At 27.4% G+C, this 21710-nt stretch overlaps 1 protein-coding gene across 1 annotated transcript in view; it reads right to left on the bottom strand.

The window, feature by feature from the left end:
- Positions 1–1229: 1229 nt before the first annotated feature.
- Positions 1230–21710, bottom strand: part of myo (growth/differentiation factor myoglianin) — a 243068-nt gene continuing 222587 nt past the window's right edge. Inside the window, exon 4 of the mRNA XM_075382535.1 lies at positions 1230–16810. Within this exon, the coding sequence (XP_075238650.1) occupies positions 16427–16810 (384 nt within the window). The 3' untranslated portion in view covers positions 1230–16426. The remainder of the gene's footprint in view (positions 16811–21710) is intronic.

Below are 21710 nucleotides of genomic sequence, written 5' to 3'. Positions count from 1 at the left end.
TGTAGCGCTATCTAGACGGGAAAGTAAAAGCGTATAAATCTGATTTTTATGTGGATCGAATGGTTTAAATCGCAAAGAACAAGTACAACCTATTTTCAACTTAGCGAAAAACCCGTGGAAATTTCAACTGATTATTAAAAAAAATTAATGATATTATTCGGTAAATCAGAAGCAGTACAAATTAGAAGATTACTGAAATTTCTTGCGTGAGTATCGGCATTATCCTTTCCATTATCCATGAGAAGCAGAATTATTTCAAATCCTATTCGAGACAGTTGAATTAAGATCACCGACAACTGAATTCACATTTGTACGGAACGTAAAATATTATTTTTAACGGATAATAACTTTTTTTAGCTTGTTAATTCACGTAAGTTTTTATGAAACTTGAAATCATAATTTTGGACCGTCAGAGGATGGACTGGAAACATCCGGGTTGGCCGCGTGGGAAAAATCAAAACCTACTCGTCACCCAGTAAAGTGCTGCTTACAGTGATTTAGACCTATAAAGGCCCAGTTTAATTCCATTAATTTTGAAGAACAACATACAATCAACAGCGAGTAAGATTTGAGATACTTTAAAATACAATTAAACAAGCAATAAGGAGAAAATTCCCAGGTTTTCTCTCAAAAGTCTTACTTCTTCTCCTTGATATCGCCTACCCCTATACCTCTCAAAAGAATAGGGAAGGTATTCAAAAGTCGGATCGGGAGGTGTCGCCACATCCATCTTACAGTCCCAATCTCTATCTCTCAGAATCTTTTGTTTTATCGTTTAAAAAATGACTAAAAAAGTCGTCTAAAAGAGGTTTTATGCAGAAATTTATTCATTTTTTTTTATTCGGGAAGAACAGTACTCGTAAAAATGATTTTTGGGAAAATGTTTGAAAAACAAATTGTTTGGGAAAACAAATCACAATTTGTTTTTCTTAAAAACGATTATCCGTTTTTTCTTAAAATTCTTCCGAAAAATTATATTTTATTACATTATTTAAAATTAAATAAAAAAATGGTACAAATTATCCTAGTCCAATTGTTTATAAATTTTTTTTTTGTTATGTCGACATGAATTTTCTCTTACAACTTTGCTCTTAATAGTTTTTTTTGCTATTCTGAACGTTTTTAAGGATGTTTTGTATGCTAAATATGCCTAACTTCCTTATCACAACATATTTAGGTGTGCTGATTTATTAAAGAGACCATTAGGAATAAATAAAAACCACAAATCATAAAGAAGAATAAAATTATATTATAACTAACAAACAGAAATATTCGACAATTTTTTTATATTTACAATTGTTTTTTTGTTATACACAAACACTTTTTCTTCAAAAAATGGAAGCGATATGTCCATTACACGAAAATTTTGTAATTAAAATAGTAGTAAAATATAAAGCATCAATCTTTATCACATGTAGCCATTCGTCTGATGAACTCCCAATCCATACAAATTGTTTCCGAGATCTTCTTGCAGTCTTTCAGTTTAGAGCCATTTAGAGTTCTTTATGTTGTATTCAAACAGAACTCATTTTATTACTGTCACATATTTCCATATAAAAAAACAAACACTCAACTCAATACCATATAAAGAAAAAAATAAATTGACCCACACCTATACTTTCAAAATTCTTATATCGTCCTACAGATTAAATTATTTAAGTGAAATACAGGCATCATTATTATTATTATCATCAAATAACTAATTTAATTTTTGTTAATAAATTAAAAAATTTAAATTTTTCCTTAAAATAAGTTAAATTTTAAGTAAATTGTAATCGCATACGTTTTTTTAATGGACCATAATAAAATTGTTTGTAGCATAAAAAATTTATTAGGAAAAATATTTTTTTTTAAATATGAAATAAAATTAAGACATTAAATTAAGAAAAATATATTCGTTGTTTAAAAAATATTGCATTATATAAACCTAACAATAAAAAAAATAATAATAATATAAAAATTTGTTAACAAATATTACATTACTGATATAATAAAAGAAATAATTGTTATAAATTACATTTTAAAATAGAATATTTATAATTAGAAAAAAAATAATAGTAATATAAATAAAATATCGTTAAAAATATTGTTTTTATTTTTTTTTTCTTATCATTATTAACTTACCTATTTTATTATAAGTAGCCTACAAGTGGGATTATAGACACATATAGACTTATTACTTTCTACAACTACATACAACATAAAAGTAATCTAATTATTAATAAAAGCAGTAATTCCCTAATTTATAATCGATAATTTATTTATATATTAGCAACTACTCACTAACCGCTTAATTAAAATTCTATACGAAAGAAGATTTTTTTTACATTTGAAAAAAGCCATTCCTCACCGGGGGTTATTTTGGGATATTTTAAACGCATATTAAACGATATTATTAAACATTAAAAAAATCCAGTTTTTTCTTTTTATTTTTTTTACTAATTATAATTTAATGTTAAATTTAATAAGTGTATATTTATACTCGAACCGTAAATATGAAGTTTATACTCAAAGCATATGTTTAAAAATTTGGTGCCCCGGTTTGTGTCACGGACCCCCATGGAAGAAGGCAATAGGGAAGAAATAGAGCAACGGAGATGTTATGGAAATTCCGACAGTTGAAGTTTTGTTGGAACGCACGGGGTGGTTGGAGTAGGGACAGCCTGCACATGGAGGTAGTTTGGAGTCCTCGAGTTGTTGCTACTTATGATGTGTGTGAGACTCCTGAAACCGTTCTGTGTAACCCGTGGGATCACAGTATGCCCCAAGTAATGCTATTACGGCGGGTATCGGGGCATGACGACGTATGGGAAGTTTGTTTAGTGAGTCTCGTCTTCTGCGGGAAACCTCACACTCCAATAGTACGGGCTGCTGGGCGTTTATGTGCAAATTTTTCCTCCTCTTGCGTAAATATATATATTTAAAAAATGTAAATCTATAAAAGTTGTTATTTTATTTTTTCATTTTAAAAATTAAAGAAGAATTATTACTTTTAAAACTTTTTAATATAAAATTATGAGTTAAATTTCAAATTTTGTAAATTATATCTAAAATACTTCTATTAGACAATATTTAATAATATTATAAACAAATTAAAAAAAAGATAGGAATTACTGCTTTAGTTTTACATTCCAAAAACCTACTCTTCTTCATTCGCCAAAGTAAAAGAAAAATATTAATTATTTTTGATAAAATAAAATCCATAGAATATAAAAGGGAAGACATAATAATCTTAAATTTATAGTAATTTTATATACTTTTCCTTTTATTTAATGTTTGTGTAATTAATTACCGAATGTTGTAATAAAATTTTATAATTAAAAATGCATAAGTTATTTCTAATATTTTTGTTATGCCTTAAAAAGTACAGTTTTAATTGTGGCGTATTAACCAGTTAAAAAATTTAGGGAATAATAACAATAATCATATTAACATTTTTTTTTTTTTTGGAGAGCAACAGTTGAAATATATATATATATATATATCGTAGGCGAATTAAAAAATCAGGCTCGTAAAGAGCCTGATTTTGTTATGCCTACAACATTTTGCAATGCGCCCTGCAAATTGAAAAATGATCAAGCAATTTCTAATCAGCCTGATATCTGTCTTGCTTATTGTAATAAGTCCATACAACTTTAGGTTAATTAGAAAATTTTCAATTGTTTGCTCACTGAAGAGAATAGGTCCTATATAAGCATTATTGCTTATAATTACAAATATAACCTAACCAAACTTAACCTACGCTCACTTCCCTCGCTAACCTTGACTAGCAAACGAAGATTAGCTAGCTAAGGGAGCGTAGGTTAAGTTTGATTAGATTATATTTAAAATTTCTCTGCAAATACCTCCAAATACCAATTGATTTGGAAGAAAAAATGTGCAATATTTTCTAATATTTAACATTATTTCTAATTAGCCTAAAGTTGTATGGGCTCATTACAATAAACCTGAAAAATATCAGGCTGATTAAAAATTGCTAAATAATTTTCCAACTTGATGGGCGCATTGCAAAATGATGCGCTCTTTACAATAAGCCTGATTTTTCAATTCGTCTACGACATACACATAATGAAATTGTTAAAGCCTTTATCCAATCCATATATATATATATATATATATATATATATATATATATATCCATTGTAAAACTCTGAGCCATTAATTTTTAATAATATTGATTTAAAAAAAAAAAAATTACAAATTACCCTGACAAATTTAACGAATTTCATTAAAAGGTATTACAAAACGAAACTTTGATACCATTGAATCATTATCGATGATAAGTACAAATTCTTTTAATCAATTAAACTTTTTGTGGAAATATTTATATTTTCACATAAATTATTACTTATAATTATTGTAAATTTTTCACATATATAAATTTAGTTTTTTTTGTGTTTATATATATATATATATATATATATAAAGAAAGTTATTGTATTAAAGTATTTATTAAAAATTTTCGTTTTATATGAATTAAAAAAAATTAATTATGCAAAATCTAATGTTCAGTTTTCTGTTAAAAGAAAACTAATTTCTGTTAAAGGATTAAATAAAAGAAACATTTTACAAATCAAATTAATCTAACACATATCCTAAATTTCTGAAATTTATTCCTTGATAAAAATTCTTGTTAGAATAAAGGAACCCTGTAAATTTAAACTTTGCATACTTTCTACAAACTTAGTCGTTAGGCAGGCAAAATTGAAGTTAAAATTAAAATGATGTTAACCTAACGAAAATTTGTGTGAACCTGAATAGACTTCAGTCGATGGATAATGGTTTTCCTTATATGCTCTCTAAATGTTTCTGAATAAGAGGAGCTGGAATTTTTTTCATCGATTTACTCTATACACTTAGTGCAATAAAAACTAAAAAATATTTTTTAATTTATTTCAAGACGCTTTTTTTTAATTATTTATATATTAGATAACATTTTTACATCTGCTGTTTCTTCTTTTATTAATTCTTTATTTTATTACCTGAATGAAGCAAGAAATATTTGAAACATATAAAAGGGTCTTTCAAATTAAGCGCAAAATTTGACAGATATGGCGACGTTGATTTTTTATTTAATTTTTTAAGCATCATATGTTTTTAGTAGTTTATCACAAATCATCATGGAACGTTACACGTCTCAGCAACATTTATGAATATTATCGAAATATTAAATAGGTTATACCTTCGTATGGTATGCTTCACGTTATTTATAGTGTATATAATCATCCAAACAAATAATACTATTCATCGTTTCGTAAAACAATTCGAAGAGAATTTTTCTCTACATGATATTTAAACACCAATTCACAAAATAAATACAAGGATGCTGCTGCAATAACAAGCATTAGGGAAAATCGAAATTTATCAATTTCACAACGTTCACAGGAACTGAGCCTTTCTTTAACAATAATATGGTAATTTTTTTGTAAAGATCTTTGTCTATACTTATGTAATATTTAACTAACTTAAGGATTAATACCACGGAGCCATTCTTTGCGTCAACGGTTTGCTGATTGGACTCTAGAACACTAGGAGTGAAACCAAATTTTCAAAAAAAAAAAGAAAAATCATCTTTTCAAAGGAGGCTTATTTTTTGCTTGATGATTTTGTAAACGAACAAAACTGCCGTATCTGAGATGATTATAACCCACAAATGGTTCAAAAGTGATCATTACATCCGAAAAACAGTAATGATATTACAGTAAATGATGAACGCTATTGAGCTATGACTCATGATTTTTTGGTTTGAAAATTTGGAAAATTTAATTCGAATTACATGCTGTTTCAACACGACGGTACCAAATGCCACACAGCTGCTGTTACAATTCAGTTATTCCGCCAAAAGTTTAGTGAATCGATAATTTCGCGAAATGGTAATATTAATTGGCCATCAAGATCGTGTAATTTGATTCACTTAGACTCTTTTCTCTGGGTTTATCTTAACTCACAAGTTTATAGTAACAAACCACGAACGATTGAAGAGTTGAAAGCAAATATTCGACGGATTAGTAGAATTCAAGCTGATTTGTGAGAAAAAGTCACGCAAAACCTTGTTGATAGACTTAGCTAAGCCAAGCAAAGCCATTCATACAGCCAGCACGGCTGTATGAATGATATTGTTTTTCGAATATAACGTAATGTTATAAGCTTCAAAACAAAAATAGAAAATTGGTGTTATTAAACATACTTTGTTTTATTGAAATTTTAATTTTTACGCTTAAAATGAAAGATTTCATGGGAAAATTATAAAATTAAAATTTAATTACTGAATTTTATATGTTTAAAAAAAAAGAAAATATTTATATTGATTTGTAAATTTTGTATAGAAGAAATATTAAACAATTTACTCAGTGTGTGATTTGTATTTCTAAATTTTTTTTTCACTCAGTCGTTTCATCCAAAATAAAAAATGAATAATTTTTAGAGGGACAAAAAAATTATAAATCGATGCATAATTTGACTTTCATTTGTAATCAATTAATTTATGCAATAACATTCTCTCTTTCGTTTTTTTGTATACGATAAGGAAAAAAACCATTAAGAATAAAATTTACTAGCGTGTGTTTATTGTTTACGTCAAAAATCGTTAATAAAATGAAAGGATTAGATAATAAAGGCGACGAAGAAGAATATTTAATATCATTTTATCATTATTATTATTATTAATATTATACTAGGCAATACAATATTTATCTAATATTCATTATTTTTATTACTTACGTATTAAAACTATGAAAATTTTAAATTATTTTAATAAAAATATTATCACAAATTAATTACAATTATCTAATAAAAGCGGATAAATGTAATAATATTCAGCTAAATGAAAATGAGATCTACGTAATTATAAATCTTTAATTAATAATTGTGACAAAAGAAAATACTAAATTTAACCTTATAATTACATATATTCAATTAGTTATATAATTATATAAATAATTTAATATAGAAATTAAATCATAAAAACTTAATACAATTTTTTATTAATAAGTATTACTGAAAAATATATTTAAACTGAAAAAAATTATAAAAACAAAGTATACCTTTCATGGTTTGAAAGGTTGTAAAAATAAAATGAAATTCTAATTATTGTTAATTACTTGAATCTAAATTCCATTGTATTTTTTTATTCATTTTTTATGTAATTATAAAAAATAAGAAGAGTTAAAAAAGATTATCATGTATTACATATTTTGTGCAATGATATTTGTGTTTTTTTTTTGTTTTTTTAACATAGAGTATGACAACTAAATTTATTTATTTTTTTAAAGGTATATAAAATATCGTTTTATATTATTAGTTTTATTGAATATAACCTTTTTAGGGTATTATTAAATATTTTAAAATATACATCATTATTAAAATAAATAATGTTTACGAAAACATTTTTCCACTTTTCTTTCTGTACAGTACACAAATTAATATTTACTAAAAATGTCATACTTATTTTCATTAAAACGTTATTTATTTATAGTTTTTAAAATATTAAAAATGTTTTCTTCCTCATAAAAAATATTAAACTAGAACTGATGGTTAAAATTATTCAAAAAAGTTCATTCAAATTGGTTAACTTGGTGAAAAGTTACGTCTAAATGAAAAAAAAAGAATGTGGCTCATCGGGCTGGTTAATTCGTCGTCGCAAATCAGTTGTTTAACAGCTGATTTTTGAAGTCGATAGTTCTGACAATCAAATCATAGTAAAAGTTAGTTCCTTTTGCATGGATTTCAATACTATATCAGTGGATACCGGTGTACTTCTTGTGGTTGGGGTTCAATTAACCACATGTCTCAGGAGGAATGGTCCGCCTAAATCTGTATAAGACTACACCTAATTTATATGTCATACGTATCATTCTCAACTCATTAAGCCGTGGGAGGTTTGCTTATATTTCATTAGTAAAACAGATTGCAACGTACACATTAGGAAATAATCAAAATCAAAAAAATTATCAAAAAAATCCACCTTACCAGCAAATTAAATATCTATCTAGATCTTTAAGTTTTTAGACAATCATCAGGAAAGTCCTGGACGAAAGTTCTTTTCCCCAGTCCTGCGGAACATAAGTACCTGGGAGGAGACCAGGATAAGAGCTAGGCGTTAGAATACTCATGAGCGGACAGGCCCTTGTCCGAGCCCCTAGGGGGTATCCCCGGGTGTGTGGGGGTCGCCTTGACGCAATGAAGCTGCGGGCACTTTGCACAGATGTTGGATGGCGACCTGGGTGGCTGTACAGATACAGTACCTGTGCACAGTTTCTGTGGGTTGCGCTTCTGGTGTGACAGTTTGTACATTCTTATTTTCTATTATGTATATGATGTTCAGTTTTAAATATTATGTAACATCTAATTACAAAAAAAAAGTTGTTTAGATTGTTTGTTGTATATATTATGTTCCTTGATTATGGTGCTTACTGCATTGTTGATTTGATGTTTGTATTGTGTTTTGTTCCGATTATTTAATGATCTCATGTAAGAATTTGTATTTAATTTTCACCTTATGATCTGTACTTGTGGTATGATGTGACGTATAACTGTGTATATGGGCGATTTCCACCTTCCTGATGGAATCCTTTATTAGCTATGCCAAGGAGGATGGATAGCCAGGAGTGGAGGTTTAGTCGGTAGTGCGCAGGTATACATACGCTCTTTCTATAACATAGCGGGACCTGTTAACGACTCCAACACTGCTTCGGCGTCTGTAAAATGGATTCCCCACCTCTACAAAAAAAAAAGGTATGGCCAACATACGGCCCGCATAATGAATTCATGCGGCCCGCGCGCGAAAAAACTTCAATATTAGCCTTTTTTATAAACAATTGAATAATGGAGAATACAGAAATTTAAAAAACTTAACACGTCACAGTAGTTTTATTTGTTAATTTGTTGTACTAAACTACTTAAACTTATTCATAAATAAATTCTATAATAAATTTTGTTTACTTAAATGAATCGTTTTTGTATTTAACATTTTTTAATTTTAATATTTCGTTCGGCCTGTGGAAAAAGTTTTCTTTCCGGTTCGGCCCGAGGCAAAAACTGTTGGCCACGCCTGCTTTAGATTGAAAACACCTGGTTACCTGTAGATAAGTAATCTTTAACCGGAAACGAAAACTGAGAGGTATTTTTTTTAACATCTACGAATTTAAAAGTTTTAAAATTTAAAAAGAGAGGCGCAGAGATTCAAAAATATCAATTATTTTAATCTGTTTTTTTCATTTTAATTTTTTATAAAACAATGGAACAATTTATAATAAATATTTAAAATTAAAGTTGGTGTTAACCAAATTAAATAAAGATAGCTTGTATTAGATAATATTACATAAAAATGTTGATTTAAATAAAATATTACAATTTTATCTTTAGAGACAAAGTAAAACATATTCTAGATCCCACATGTATTAATTTTAATGTTCATAGTAATGAGTACTCTTTAAAATTCTTTGCAATTACGGAGTAGCACATTAGATAAAAATTAAAACTTTTTTCTGTATTTATTCCCGCGTATATAATTTACGATTTGTTTCGTATGAATTTCAAATAATATTAACCTAAATAATGAACACTATAAGACAAGGCAGTTTAGTTTTTTAAGTAAATTTTTATATCATATTATTCTTGCCAACCGTAAATTTTGTCAGTGAATTTTAGCGTGCAACAGTGCAGGAATGGAATTTGTTATTTTTGGGTATAACAAATGGATATTTCTTTCCTCACTTCACGTATACTGAATATTTTAGGCCTTCTTTAATATCTGGCATCTATTTAATAGGTGAATATCTGAGCTCACTTGGCAACAGAATAAGCCAAAACTTTGAAAATTTATACATCTCCCTGAAATGAGATTTATTGACCATTAATTTATTTGCGCTCACGCCAATTTTTAATTAAACAATTAAAGAATAAAACTCATCCAACTAACAACTCAATATAAAACTGTGATATATAATATTTTTTTTTTAAATTTAAAATTTAAAATCCAAAAAATTAACAAAAATAAAATAATTATCGTTACGTTAAATTTAATCTATCATAAATGAGATTAATTTTAAAACTTAATAGATTTTTTAAATTTTTTATTACAAAGAATTTTGTTACTGGCTATTTACAACTTAATAAAAGGTCTTTAACATGTTTTTTTTTCAAATAAATTACTCATTTAAATAAATCACACGCGTGAAAAATATTGTGTAGAATTTTGTTAACAAGATTATCCTGATTTCTGTTCATTAAAGAACATATAAATCTGCCAGTAGATATTTGTTCTCAACAAATGTAAAATAATTAATTCAATAATAAATGAATTTCGGTCAGATACCTTTTGCACAAAGTAAAGAAAACAAATAACTTATCTATTATAAGGTAGTTTTGCTAGTTACATTACTTCGTACATTAAAATTAAATTATAAAAAACGTTAAAAAAACAGAAGTATATTCATGAGAAAAATACGATTTAAAATAAAACGTCTCTTTTTTTTTATCGGTTCAGATGGCCAATCAACACTTAAACAAACATCTGGTGAGCAGATTAGTACACCCGTATGTTTAATTCTAACATAAATTGACATCCTACAACCTCTAATATTAAATAAATACCCATTATTATGTCATTTGTTTTTAAAGCAAAAATATGGGTACAAAAAAAAATGGTTACTAAGTTAAAATCCTTCAAAAAATATATAAAAACAGGAATTTTTTTATACCTTTTTTTGTTTTTTATATATATTACCCAAAATTTTCTTAGCAGATATAAAAAGAATAGCTCGTGTAATGTAAGATTTATCTCAAATATTTTGAAATTTTAAATTATGTTACTATTTATACAGGATGTTGATCCAATTAAAAATAGATTACTACTAGTGTAATTAAAGAAAATTAAAATTTGGCTAGAAAAATATATAGATAATAAAAGAAGTTTCAACGGCTATTCTTAAAATATGCTGATTATAATCATGCTATAAATAAGAATTCATAAATTTTCCTTTTATGATAAGAAGTATCAACAGTTTATTGTTTCGGCAATAAAATTCCGAATAATTATTTATGAACAATAACCTCCCTAGTTGTCATATAGTAATCTGCTTTTATTTCGGTAAAAATTAATTATTTCGGAATTTTTTTTGGGGAATTCTAGTTTATATCGGGTAAATTGTGAACCGATAAACTAATTTTGAGTAGATTATTTTAAACATTTTCGGTATCCGGTTATTTTTAAAGGCACATTTATGAGTAGATGTTAGATTTTTCTTTGTCAATAGTAACAGATTTATATCGTTAAGGGTTTTGTTTATTCTCCATGTTTGATAGTTACATAAATTAATTAATAATATTTTTAATTAAATTCTATCTTATAAAAATGTTTCTTTATATCGTTTTATTTAATTAAACATCCTTTATTGAAATCTTATTAAAGAAAGACACCTTTAAAGTATATTTCAGGTTCGATTCACCTCTTTAAATATATAAATAAATAAAATTTGACACAATGGCAAAGATATTATGAATTCACTACTTCCCTTAAAGATGTCCGTACACATTTATAATATTAATAACTTCACGCTGCATACATCATCATCGTCATCAACTAATGTTCTGCCTGGCGCCGGGTTCCTTACGTCATCCCTGCCAACCACCTGAGTTCAAAATCTATTCCCTCGTTACCTCAAAGTTATCAATCTTCACCTCAACCATTAACTTTATTCTTCTTCCTCTCAGTTTTTTCTCCTTTGACTGATCCTTCTAATCTATTTGTCGATAAATAAATAGATTAATCATTCGGTTGTTAATAAATTAATTAAAGGTTAATTATTTTCCGTTAATAAAATATCTATTTCATAATATATGTTTAATTTCATAATATACCGTTATTTACATTTCATTTAAAACATGTTTTGTTTTCAGGTCACACTGTACTCGTTTTCTTTTTTCTTTTGTGCGAATGTGTGATGTTTTTTCTTTTTAATTGCCCTACACATGACGGATATTTCTTTCAATAAAGATGTAACCCTTATTTTATCTTTTTAAAATATTGTTTCTTTTTAACAGCTTATTAACAGTATTATATTAATCGTATATCAACCGTTTTAAAAAACCATAATATATTGAGTTTTGTTAATTCGCATGTAAAATTAAAAATAATTTTCAAAATTTATAAACAATGAATGTTTATTATTCATATCTTTATTTTTCTAAATTTTTGTTAAACCAGTTATTATGTCTTGAGTAAAAAATATTAGATCTTAGCAGTAGCGGTCTCTTCGCTATTCACTCCAATTTGGGATTTTCTTCAGACCAAATTCAATTTCTAGAGTTGATAGGTATATCAAACACACGCGCGCGCGTGCAAAATATAGAATGTTATGTAGAATTAAAAGTAAAAATAATAAATATTGTCATTTTTAATATGTATTTTTTTTTTATGAAAGAAACATGAGTTTTAATTATTAAATGAACACACATGGTTTTTTATATATCTTTGTATTTTTACGATTTAGCATCTTAATGACCGATTTTCATTAAAATTGAATTATAATTTCCTATTACTTTTGAGAATATTGTTTGATATACGTATACGACCTACAAATAATTAAAAGCTAAAGAAAATGTAAAGGAAAGAAAATTATCCATTTAAAAAATCTAAATAGTGGAGGTTTTTTAATATCAGTTGATATACTATAGTAAACATCCACTAGAATGTGACTCACACACTACGATGTTAATATTTAACTGTTTATAAACGCTCTACAACTTTTTTGCCTAAGTCAATTTTTTTTTTTTCAAAAAATAAATTGATTTAAAAGTTACAAATAATAAATCTAAATAATAATTGATAAAAATTGTTTAATAATGAATATAAAACTATTTTTATTTATTTATTTATTTTAATACCATTCGCTTTCGTTGTTTAATTATTACGTCTAATTAATATTATATCAAATTTAAAACTATTTAACTAACTAATTACACACCTAATAACTACATTATGTGCTTACGTATTAAATCGATTACTATTTTTTATAATCATCACAATACAATTATTCCCATTTCAGAATACAACATTCGTCATAATCCAACTAAACGCCGACAAGCAATCCATAGAAAATCACAATATTTTAAAACAAATTACTGGTACTTATCAAACTAATTTTTACATTTTTTTAAGTCTTTAAATCTGCTAGTGTTACAAACAAATTGATAACTAAAAAACACATAATCATGTTATTACTGTAAAGCTAATGTGCATTGAAAAAGGAAATCAGTAATTATTTTTTATCAAATTGACAATAAATATAATTCCTGTTGTTTATTTTGTTATTATTCTGAACTTTGTTATAAAATTCATGAAAGAAAATTAGGCTTTAATAATTGCACGAATATATTTTGTTTTTTTTTATGTCAATATAATATTTAATATTCAGTTTACACCTAAAAGAGTATCTACAACCGTTAAAAACTTAGATGAATATTAATTTATCACTTTACAATACTGTAAGTTCATCCTACTTTCGACCGCTATACGCTTAACAGCAAAAAGTCAGCGTGAGACTTTTCATTCAAAAGATCTGATCTGTTGTCTACTGAACTAAAGAATCACAAAGTTACAAAGAAAAGAACATTAATGTTAATTATGTAATTACAATCTTAATTTTTTTAAATTATTATATTGATTTTTATTCACAAATAATAATTCATTAAAGATAAATAAATTTTAGCTTCGTTATTTAATTTAAAGTACGAAGACAAGATTAATTTAATTATAAAATTAACACACAAAATTATTTTTTTTTATAAAAGTAAGGTCCGACCGGGGGGCGAGACGAGGAGGCCCGTTAGAATATAGGAGACTCCCCTGGGAAAATTCAATGATCTAAAGATATTTTTAACGGTAACAAAAAGATAACTTTAACAAAATTTTAAGGTATAGTATATATTGTATTTTGATGAAACTTTTCTCTGGTTTTCTGATGATGGAAAAATTTTAATCTACCTATAGAAAAGAATAATTTAATAAGATTTTGGAATTTTATTTTTCTATTTATATTTTCAAGTAATATTATTTTACAACATAATTTTGACCAATTATATAGTTCATTAATCGATCTTGTCTAATCTCAGACCGATTATTCCTGTGATTAACCGGATAATGTAAACAAATTCTACAAAATAAACCCGGTTATTTAATTTTATTATAATTTATTTTTATATTATATTAAAATAGTATAATTGTCAAAAATTATATGTCACATAGTTCAATTATTAATCTATCATAATTTAACAAATTTATAAGTTTATTGGATAAAAGGCATGTCATATTTATTTGAATAAATAAATTTAGTTTCTATCACAAATATTTGGAGAAGGCACAAAAATATACTTCTTTATTTTTAAAATAACGAAAACTACCCCTAATAGAATAGTGAACATTCGGTCTGTTCGTTTTTTAAGAAAATTACTGCTGAAAACGTTTTTTTTCAGTTAATTGGAATTAGAAAAAAGAAGGGAGAAAAAAATTATATATATATATGTTTTTCTTTCAGAAATTCTCATTTAATCAAATGGAATTTGAATGTTAGAAGACGTGTTTAGATTTGTCAAAGAGAGGAAACCGGAGAATGCTATTTCGTTCCCTATTTTTTTTTTTTTACCTGATAAGTTTTTAATAAGAGAAAATAACGTGTAGAATATTTTTCTTACTCTTAGTAGATAAATCATAATCTCTAATCATCATGGCTCAGTAAAAAATGAGCTGTGATTTTAAAAGATATGCTTCAGTCTTCTTTTAGCTATAATGGGTAAATAACTAGCAAAAGCTTATTTTCACGTTATTTTTTTCTTTTTCTTTAAATAAAAATGGGCAAATGTAATTCAGTAAACTTAAAAAATAATCTTTTAAGATTACTGGAATGAGAATAGTTTTTTTTTACGATAAAGCCAGTTGTTTAGCGAAATAATTCGCTTTTATGGCATAAACTGTTTCTAATATCACTTATATGAAAAATTTAATCTTTAAGATGGTTTTTCGTTATTTTATATTCAGACCTAAATTGAAAAGCGTAATAAAAATTGGTTATCTTTAACAAAGATTTGATATGTTATGGTAGTTTACGTTAATAAAATGCATAAGAAAGAATCCCTTCCAAATCATAATACTAGTGACATTGGAAAGTTCATGATCTATCGTTAAAACTCTTCCCAGATTTGTGTTTACTACTTAACATCCCCCAGTTTATTGGTATAATGCCTACGTTCTATTAAAGATAATGCTTCTTAACCAATAAACATTAATTCTAATCGTAATACCTAACTGTATTCTGAAGTATTATTAACAGATGGTTAATTACTATAAAATTATTGTAATTATCATTTCATTAATTTTATCAGATATAATATTCAGTGACTCATTAAAAGGTAGACACTAGATCAGAATTCATCCTCCAATATTTTTTTTTTACATTTATTGGCATCTTAATATTAAAAATACTAAATAATATAATCTATCATTAGGGAGTTTTATCACACGTATCTTCCAAAAAAAAAGTATTTTAAAGCAAGTTAACTAAATCTAGTCGGCTAACAGTCGTATTCAACTTGTGCTGATTCATTTGTCTGTCCGCCATTTTTTTTTAGGCTATTTATACACATAAAAGTTCATCGAAATAATATTAATTAAGTACACTCCAAAGACTGACCCTTCACATCAACACTTCTTTATATTATAAAAACGATTACGTTTTAATAAATCATTAATAAATGCATACTGAAAATTTTAAAAAAATAAATGGACAGTATTGAAATCTACTGTACTACTCAAAAGCCATCCACACGCTTCATACGTGTACAAATTCGTATAAAAATACCGAATTTCAGATATTTAATGATAATTTGTCACATAATCTGTAAAATTTATGGTTTTTTTTTAAGAAAATGACTCGGACACAACTTTCTAAATAAAACATTTTCGCAAAGTTAGAATGATATTTTAAGATGGTAACACTTATTTTGTGTTCGGTCGTATAAAAATTTATTTCATGTTCAGTTGATTATAATATTACACTCACAATTCATTACACAGATTAGATTTCTTTCTTTTTAAAAAAAATATGCATGGTTTTATTTATCGTATTAATCAGATCATGAAGATTTTATTTAATTTCCGTTTTCCAATCTATAATATAAAAATCAACTTAATTCTCCGTATCATTTCTTAATAAGGTAAGGAGTAGTAATTTACAGCATTAATATAAATTTATTATTCTCACAATCAATAACTTTTCTTGAATATTTATTCCATCTGCGTTCCTTATAAACTTTTAAGACTTATTTTATTCTGGATTTAAATACAAAAATATTCATAATTTTCTATAACGAAGTGTTGTCAGTCTTTTTTTTCTATCAGTGAAGGGCACAGACGTACAAAAAGAGGCAGTGTTTAGGAACAGCCACAGCGGTCCACCACCATACCAGGTAAAAGCCCATAAATAATATTGAATTCTTGATCGAAATAAAGCATAGAAATTGCTGACATCTTGCGCGGCGCACAGCACGGTCCGGCTGTTCCCGCTGGATTAGCCAGATGCACGATATGCGTATGCGGATACTTTTGCAGGAACACATACGGACACTCTCCTGCACAATAATTTGCTTCGTACTTTTTTGGTGCGATTATCCAGTCCCAGCCAAATTCTTCAAAGTCCACAGTAAGAGGATATCGACAACAACGCGTTTCATCTGAATTCTCATGGCAGTTAAGACCTATAGTACGTTTGGTGCGATGCCGCCTGTTGTCTGCCGTATGAACTTCGAGAAAAGGAGCCTAGAACATAAAAATAATTTGATTAAATAGATTTAATACACAATACTTAGTTAAAACTAAACAATAAATAATTTAATACATAAAATATTTGTTTAAATATTTTATTTTGAATTACTTTCTTTTTCTTCTGTACAGAATTTAAATTCTTTGGTGCAAAATTACGGCAGTTATCGTATCTATAAGTAAATGAAAAAAAAAAATATATATATATATATAAATGTATCTATCAACTTTTAAACTGACGGTGGTTTTGGAGTTTGGGGGATGTGAAACCCGAAGACATCTTGAAATTTTCCGGAAATCGAATCATGGTACCCATTAAAATAAGTAGCTTTCTTATGAAATCTGCCTAAAATTTATTTTTTATTAGTTTATTATCGATAATTACCGCACAGTGAACACCATGATAGTGTACATGAACTAGAGTATCAGAAACACCATAGTTACGAAGCTATTATTTTTATCTTTTTTTGTTGCAGGAGAAAATTATTTTTAATAAGTCATTAAAATTTTATTTTTTAATTAATTATGATATACAGAAAATAAGCATTAAATATATACATTATTTAATGCTTATTTTCTGTATTTATATGTAACATATATACAGAATGTTTCACAAGGTTCTCCCGGGACTTTCATAAACTATCCTAGTCGTTAAAATAATGGAGTTCATATAAATCTATATCCTAAAATGCTTCGTTTGCGAGTTACGGTTAATGAAAAATTTCCCTCCGATTTCAGCTACCTCGGTAAAATGAGTTCGTACTGAAATTTGTAGAACGTTAAATAGAAGTAAAATTATATCTGGCTAAGATCAAGGCTTTTTATGATCTATGATCTGAAAAATGGAATAAAATAGGTTCTAGAATCGAATCTGCAGTAGTTTTGAAAAAATCAGTGGTGAAAACCAATAAATTGGGGTAAACCCCCTGTTTTTTTATGTTTGACAAACAATAACTTTTTTAAATGGGTAATAAGCAGATAAAACTTTTAAACCAAAATTGTAGAGAATTTAATTCTGAGCAAAACACAGAAAAATTTGAATTTTATTCAAAAAAAGTACATTACTACATTTGTCGCAAAAATACTTATTTAATGCAAACAGAAAATGAATATTTTTTGGTGATGTGAGAATTTGTAAAAACAAAATTTACTGTTAAAAATTGTGGTTAAATAAATGTTTTATTAATAACAGAAGTAAAATAAATTATTTTATAAAAAGTTGACAATAAAACAACAACAGGTGATCAAGAATGTGGAATACTGTATTAATGTTTAAATCATTCTGTTAAGTAAATTAAGTGTTATCAGAGACTGTGAATTGTGCTGTAGTTAAAGAAGGTTTTCCGTGAATTTTAGTTTGAATGCGAAGGGTTTGCTGTTGAAGTAATGCCATATTTATTTACAACAGAGGAATACAGTAATATGGTATTCATTTTGGGTGTGTGTAATGGTAATGCTACAGCTGCTGCAGCAGAACATGAAATAGGTTTTCCGAATCGCAGGATTGCAGCTCCCAAAACAATTAACGCGATTTCTCGTAGTCTTCGGAAAACAGGTTTATTACGTAGTATTCTTACCAACTATGAACGATCTGACCAACATAACATCTGTTATAGATGAAATTATTATCAATGAAGATAAGTGTAGTCCAGGCATCAGTACACGACGTCTTTCAAATCGGATCGGAGTTTCACATTTGATGGCTTAAAGGACACTTAAAACAAGTTTTTTCCTTACCATAAACAGCTAGTTCAACATCTACAACCAGGAGACGCTCCGCTTCGCTTAGAATTCTGCTCACTGGTGGAATACAAATCGACAACAAATAGGTTTTTTTACCGACGACGAATTTCACTCGAGGTGGCGTCAACAACTTACACAATGAGCATACATGGGCAGACGTAAATCCTCATAAAATGGGGGAAGGCAATTTTGAAAACCTATTTAGCATCAATATATGGTGTGGACTTCTTCACAATCAGTTGTTTCGACCTTTCCCGTTAGCTGGCCGCTTTAATACTGAGACCTACACGCACTTTCTTCAAGAAAAATTGTCGCAGCTACTAGAAGGTTTTCCTCTAGTGCTGAGACGCAAAGTATACTTCTAACACGATTTTGAGCCTCTCCACTTCTCTTGTGCCATTTCCGCTCACGATTTCCCTCAGAAATGGTTGGTCGTGGAGATATATGTTCCTGACCACCAAGATCGCCTGATCTAACACGTTTAGATTATTGCATCTGCGGATGGATGAAAAATATTGCATTGTATTGTTACAAAACAAAAATACATTCTCGTGAGGAATTAATTGACCGTATTATAGCAATTATAGGCTGATCAACTTAAGGACATCCCTAAATAATTACATCTAAGAGCATCCCTAAGAGCAACAAAAGCAGTATGCAATACAGAAGCGTGCCAAGAAATATGATGAAAATAGCGTGCTCATTTTTTAACATTATAAACTGGTTCGTATAATGCACTTTGGTCCTAGTGTACTGTTTCTAAATAAAATTAGAATTCATTTAACTTTTCTTTATTTTATTCAAGTATCGTACACCATTATGTTCAGAATTAAATTTTCTACAAATTTTGTTTAGTACGTTTTACGTGTTTGTAACCCATTTAACAATGTTACTGTACGTCAAATATAAAAACTGGGTTTTTAGCCCAATTTATTGGTTTTAACCCCAGATTTTTCAAAAACTACTGCAAATACAATTCCGAAACCTATTTCATTCGATTTTTCAGGTCAAACACTATAAGAAATCACTATTTCTGCACCTTAATTAACGTTCTAAAAATTTTACCGGGGTAGCTGAAATCCGAGCGAATCTTTACTAGCAAACGAAGCATTTTAGGACATGTTTATATGAACTTTTTCCATTAGAATTTTCTACTAGAATATGTTATGAAAGTCCCAGAATTACTATTATTACTATATTACTATATATTACTATTCATTAAATATATATATATATATAATGACATTTTAGGTAAAGATTTCATTATTTAACAATATAACTTCAAAACCTACCGCTGTTAGATTTGCAGTTTATTTATTAGTACCTAAGCGGCCATGCGACCATCTACGGTAAGTTCGTAGTAAAAGAGAGTTAGAAAATTGTAGAGTAGTATATTCGGAATAGTAAAGGATCTCGTCACCTGGAAATAATCACCCCACTAATCAACTTTCGCGTCAGGAATGTAATATCGGTAATTAAGATATTTATAATTTATAGTAAAATTAGAAAATTTGTAATAAAAACAATTGTATTTAATTTAAAATTATAAATGTGATTCAAAAAGATTTTCGTGTTTTGTAATTTTTTTCTTGGACGGACGCTCACAGAGATTCTTAGATACATGAAATTATGGTAAGGATAAGATAAATTGCGCCTGCACTGTATTTCAACTGAATCATAGAAATCTCAAAATAAAAATTCCAAAAAATATAGACAAATAACTTAACCCAATGACGTACATTGTTATGATGGGAAAAGTAATAAAATTTAGGAGGTAGAAAAAGGATCTCACCAAAAATGAAATTAAAGTAAATAATCCAATGGTTGTAAAAGTCAAAAGAATAAATAAATAAATGATAAATGTGTTAAGGGCTCCCACCATAATCGATGAAAAATATGAAGTGACAGCTCAAAAACTTAGTTTGTCAATATTATTCATATTTTTTGTGGGAATAATGCCAGCTCTGAGATTTAGTGTAAATTTCCTTCGAAATTTTTATGTCAAAGCAATCATGACGTAACATATTGGTTTAATATAGCCAAAATAATTAGCTAACAGGAAATTTATTTTTCTTATCTCTCGTAGAGGAGCTCATATAACATAATCGGCCAATCAAATTAGATTTTTACGTGCCAAACCTAACTTCCGTTAGATAAGACATTTTAAAAATAGGAAAAATTCCGTAGAATTAAATGAACTACTTTTCCATCCTCTTTTTTGCATAATTTTCCAAATGGCGTCCAAAGTTGGAGAAAAACAGTTTTTTTCGTTGTAAAGAAAAACTAGACTTTAAAAAAAAAAAACAGTTTTACATAAAAATTGTATAACTTTTTGAAACAAAAATTATAAGCCCTACCCGTTGTCAATTTATCAACAAATAAATTAATATTGCAATAGAACCGCTAAAAAAAACGTTTTATTCAATTATTAATATCTTTAAAACGAAAAAAAGATTGTTTGACAAAACTTCCAGAATATGCAGTTCTTAGCTAGTAGAATAAGTACATTTTTTGACTTTTATAAAATAGTCAATAGATTTTGCAAAAATTGATTTTTTTCGAAAAAACGTTTTCTTAAAATTCAATAACTCATATTGTAATGCACCTAGGTGACCCATTCGGGGCTTAAAATTTTCATTAAGAGTTTTACTAACATGTGCAAATAATGCGCGTATCACAAAATAATTGAAATAATGCGGAAAATTGACCAAAACATGGACTTTTTTCGACTCGAAAAACTTAAATTATTTTTTAAGTTGGAATTCCATCTAAATGGAATTAAAATCATTCGATAGCTGTCAGTTTTCTAGGAATTAATCAAAAATTATTTGCTCTACAACCTACTGGAGTCAATTTTTTTTCAAAGAATTGTTACGACCTCATTTTTTAGCAATAAGTCTGAAATTTGCACACGTTATACTCGAATACTTGTACTTTAATATGAAAATTATTTCGCAGCGATCGATTTTGATCGCTGCGGAATCGGTTGACAGATTATCTGAATACGCCATATTTAACGGGTCCAAAATAATTTAGCTTACATTGAAGAAAACAAAATCGATCGCTGCAGAATAATTTTTATATTAAAGTACAAGTATTCGACTACAACGTGTGCAAATGTCATACCTTAATACTGTCAAATGAGGTCGTACAA

Source organism: Lycorma delicatula, chromosome 1 (genome assembly GCF_047948215.1).
Source record: "Lycorma delicatula isolate Av1 chromosome 1, ASM4794821v1, whole genome shotgun sequence".
Taxonomy (NCBI): Eukaryota; Metazoa; Arthropoda; class Insecta; order Hemiptera; family Fulgoridae; genus Lycorma; species Lycorma delicatula.
This window is presented reverse-complemented; position numbering and strand designations above follow the sequence as displayed.